This window comes from Pteropus alecto, unplaced genomic scaffold (assembly GCF_000325575.1).
Source record: "Pteropus alecto unplaced genomic scaffold, ASM32557v1 scaffold8, whole genome shotgun sequence".
In the NCBI taxonomy this organism is placed as follows: Eukaryota; Metazoa; Chordata; class Mammalia; order Chiroptera; family Pteropodidae; genus Pteropus; species Pteropus alecto.
The window spans coordinates 24,107,530-24,112,126 of record NW_006494609.1 but is presented as its reverse complement, the minus strand read 5'-3'; the positions used below and the strand labels follow the sequence as shown (position 1 = coordinate 24,112,126).

Here is a 4,597-nt window from a genome sequence, read left to right as displayed (position 1 = left end):
CCCCGGGAACCAAAACGCCCCCAAACCTGCACCAAAACAAACCCCCTGGACAGCGCCTCCCGTGTGCAGCCCTAGGGGCCTCGGGGCAGGTGGTGGTGGGGCCACCTGAATCGCCTCCTCTCCCAGGGAGCAGGCGCAGATTCGGGTTCTGCAGGAGGACATCTCTGCCTGCCCCCCTCGGGTGAACCCCCGAGCCCCCACTGCAGTGTAAATCAAATTACCAGACTCATCTCAGAGCCGAGATTTTTCACAGATGTAATTGTAAGTGACGGATACATAACGCCGGCAGAATCGGTTTGCTGTGGGCAGCTCGCGGGAGGCGCCACCCCCACGAAGGCCGGGCGCTGACCCGCAGATCTTCGCGGATCAGAGGTCGTCTGCGGGCGCAGAGCATCCTCCGACTGTGCCGCGCCTCTGCCCGGCTCCACCGGGGAGCCACCCTTTCATTCCCTGACGACACGGACTAAACTATTTCCTTCCCAACACCGCTGCCCGGCACACGAGATGGCCATTTGCCGGTCACATCTAGCCACACCAGGAGCCGAATGGGTCCCGCAGACCGGCGAGGATTCCTAGCGAGGAGGAGACAGAGCAGGCCCACTAGGGGACATCAGCTGTCCGGCCTGGCACACGCGGGCCCCGCAAACACAGGGGCCATGGTCTGCGAGAATCCTGTCACCGCCCCCCGAAGGACGAGCAGCGGTCTCTCCCCTAAACGGGCAGATATTACAGCGCCCCGCAGAATGGCTGCCGCGTAGGAAAAAACACTCTGCATAAAAACGGCCTCCGTTCCTGGGTGAGGGGGAGGGGCGCCCACCGCGAGGACCTTGTTTAACCCCGAGAAATGATGAATTACCCTAAGAGCACATGAGCGTCCGGAATGGAGCGTAATCTAACTTTTTTCTGTGACAATATTAAATGCCTTGCAGGAGGCATTTCTGACTATGTGACATTTGTGCAAGTAACAGGCAGGAGGGGTCACTGGGACAAGTGGCGAGAGACTGGTGGCCGGGGCTGGGGCTCAAGGACAGAGCCGGCCCTGAGAGGGGAGGAGCCACCGCCTGGGGCTTCCTGGGAGGGGCCTGCTGGCACCCAGGTGACAGAGGGGTGTGCTGCAGTGCTTAGCACCATACGCACTTGAGACACCCCCCCCCCCCACCCCACCCGCCGGCCGCCAGCGAAGCCGACGCTACAGACAGGCCAAGTGACCAGGCCAAGGTCAGAGCCCCCGCCGCATGGCCACTTTGCTCTGTCCGGTGTGCAGGGTCCTCCCACTGGCCTGGGCGGCGCTGAGTCCCCACTCCAGCAAGCTCCTGGGGACACCGAGGTAATGCCTGCATGGGCATAAAGGGCCTGCCTCGCTGCGTGGGCTCACGGCCACACGTGGGCCACAGGCACACACAGGGCCTGACCGGGTGCAGGCGCAGTGCCCAGCAACCCAGACAGCCAGGATGCAAACCAGCTCCAGCGAAGGAGCGCAGAGGCCAGGGTCAGAGCCGGGGGTGGCCAGGAGCCAGCCAGCCCGTCCCGTGACCGGGCAAAGCCTTTCTGCCCCGTGGGCCTCAGTTTCCCCATCTGAACCGAGGAGACAGCCTAAATCAACCGACACACATGCCCTTTCCCATGGTGGGCGGCAGCTGGCATCGGCCCGGACTCCAGCCCCACCCGAGAGGCCAGCAGAGGCGAGTAAGGGGGTTCCTGGGGTCGGGCCCCAACCCCTAGTCACATGGTGCCGAGACCTCCACCCATTTCCCTTGGCCCCAGCACAGTCTCCCCGGCCCCCTGCCACCACCATGAGCCAACGAGGTGGGCGTGGGCCCCAGTCTCCCAATCTGCACCGCCGCTGCCCACCCACTGGCACTGGGGAAGGAAGCAGGAGCCATCCACCTCCCCTCATGCCCCTGGCCTCACCCCTCCCACAGAGGCCGCCCCCAAATCAGGGTTTGGCCTACCTTTCCAACACTGCTGGGGTTGTCCTTGGCCTTGGAGCTGGCCCTGAGCAAGCAGGGGGGCGCAGGGGGCGGCCACAGCTGCAGGACCCCGCTGAAGTCCGTAGGGTAGGTGGAGGTGCCTCGGGCAGCGGGGGCCGGTGGCGGGTGGGGCTTCTTGCGCTTGGCGGCCAGGCTGAGCTTCTGGGCAGCCCTGGAGAGGACAGGCGGGCGGCACTTGGAGCTGTCTCTGTCACCCCTGCCACCCTACATGCAGCTGCAAGGCCCACGTGTTTCTCCCTAGCCAAGGTAGGCTGCGGGGCTGGTCCCTGGAGGTCTGCCCCACACAGGCCAGGCCATGTGACAGGCACAGCAGGACTCAGCGTGTCCCCAGCACTGAGTATGTCCTCTTCCCACAAACTTCACCCACTCCGTGTCTCCCACCCAGCAGCTGCTGTGGGGGACAGAGCATGCCAGCCGCTCACAGGCTATGTGACCTAGGCATGCAGACTGGGTCTCCCTGTGCCTCAGTTTCTCCATCTCTAACGCTGCATAACCACCAGAGGCCCTTGGGTGCGACCCTGACAAGTCCATGCATTCAAGGCTCGGAGCACAGTGCCAGACACGGGGGACACGGGTGTTGGCAAGACCACCAGGCTCCAGCACATCCTTGTCCACCCGAGGCCCCAGAACCCGCTGGGGGTGTCACACTGCTACCTCGGCTACACTCGCCCACCCAGCTCCCCAGGGACCTTGCAGAGGTAAAACCGCCCAGACGTCCGGGTCTGAACCCACCCTCAAGGGGACTCTGGTGGGCGTTTGAGAATGGCTCTCCTGGACTCCCAGGGGACCCTCCACACACACATACACACACACACACACACACACACACACACACACACACACAAACACAGACCCACACGCACAGAGACACACACGGCACACAGAGAAACACAGACACACACAGACACACACAGCACTCCCCAGAGCCCCTCTCCTACACTGTGGGCCACCCCATGCCTTTAGCACAGGTGACACCAGGTGACACGGATGGGGCTGTAAAGCCTTCCCGGCAGGCATGCAGGCGGCCCCGCCTGCTCCATCTCTCTGCACCTACAGTGCCCGTCCACCCGCCTTCTCCCCCTGCCCCGGCCCTCGGCCCGCTCTGCCCCGCCTGGCAGCCCCGCCTGGCAGCCCCACCGCTCGCCAGCCTCCCGCTCGGCAGATCTACTGCCGCAATTGGCTTAACTCCCCTCATCTTTAACAGGAGTTGTCTTTTAAGAGACCCCAGGGACGGCTTTCCTCCTGCAAGGTGTCATCACAGAAAATAAAAGTAATCTACGATGCCTGGCAGATTCTCAATAGAGCCAGTGGGGGCAGGAGTGGCTGGGGGATGCCGGGCGGGGCTGGGGCGAGGTCCCAGGAGCAGGGGAGCAGACCCACGAGCGGCCCAGACCACACGGGGCCCTCAGCCACAAGCAGACACTGAGCCAACTCCTGCCTGAGCCCACGTGTTTATAAACCTCGAAACCTCCCACACAGAAAAGCCCCTCATCCCCCTGTTCCCCCCGACCCTGTCGTCCCACTTACCTTCCTCAACCCGTTTGTCCCCCTCTGCCCAAGGGTCACGCAGGCCAGGGCAGATCGGTGGCCACCAGCATCCCCTGGGCACATGGTGCCACAGGGCAGGGAGCTCTGAGAAGGGCAGGGCAGGGCTGCACCCCTACTGCAGTGACAGTCACGGGAGGTAGCGGCTGGGCGGGCTGGGGTCAGGGAGGCCCAGACAGGGGCCAGAAGAGTCCGGGCCGTCACCTCAGAGCCTCAGCTCATGGGCTCCCCTATGCCCCCCAGTCCCCAGCTCAGCCGCCTGTCCGGGTCCCCCAACTATGGCGAGCGACACCGCAGCTTCCCACCAACCACATGGGAAGAAGCCGCAGCCTGCTTGGCTCTGCCCTGGGCAGCCACTGGGGAGATGGAGCAGGGCCGGCCAGGAAGCAGGGGCCGGAGCCTGGACCCGACTCCGGCCTGGAAAGGCCGAGGAGCCCCGAGGACGCACCCCCGTCTGGGATGGGGCAGCAGTGCCCGTCACTGGGGTTTCAGGGAGGGCAGCACACAGGACCCGCTGGGCACCAGCCTGTGCTGAAGGGCATCGCCTTGGCCCCCAGGGACACACGACAGGACAGCACACAGCCCCGAAGAGACATGCCCCCCACCCCACAGCCAGCTCCCTGCCCTCCCTAAGTTGGGCGGGGTCAGCCAGGGACCCCGAGGCTGTGCGGTGTGGAGCATCCTGAACCCACACCCCCACACCTTAAGGGGACATGGAGGCCAAGTAGGGCCCCTGGTGGGCACCGGGGAAGGCTGGAGTGACCCTGGGCTGGAGCCTCCAGATTGCACACACCAAGACCAGAGGGCGGAGTTGGCCCTGTGGGACACATGTGAGGCCAGAGAGTCCAGCAGCCCCTGTGACCCTCGGGGACCAGAGGTTGGCAGCACAGACCTCAGCTGCACCCAGGCCACCTGCAGGGCCCCAAATGTGGAACACAGAGAGGTATCCTTCCCTGCTAGACACGCCCGAGTCCCCTGTGGCCAGAGGCAGGGCCCACCAGCCCCAGGGGTCTGTTCTCGGCCAGGCGTCTCCACCCCACAGTCTCACCTAGGGGCAGCTC

General features: G+C 64.6%; 1 protein-coding gene across 1 annotated transcript in view; it reads right to left on the bottom strand.

The window, feature by feature from the left end:
- KIF26A (kinesin family member 26A) overlaps positions 1–4,597 on the bottom strand; it is a gene marked incomplete at its 5' end in the record, with an annotated part of 35,307 nt that overhangs the window by 9,672 nt on the left and 21,038 nt on the right. Inside the window, 1 exon segment of the mRNA XM_025042129.1 lies at positions 1,953–2,142. Coding sequence (XP_024897897.1) covers positions 1,953–2,142 — 190 coding nt within the window.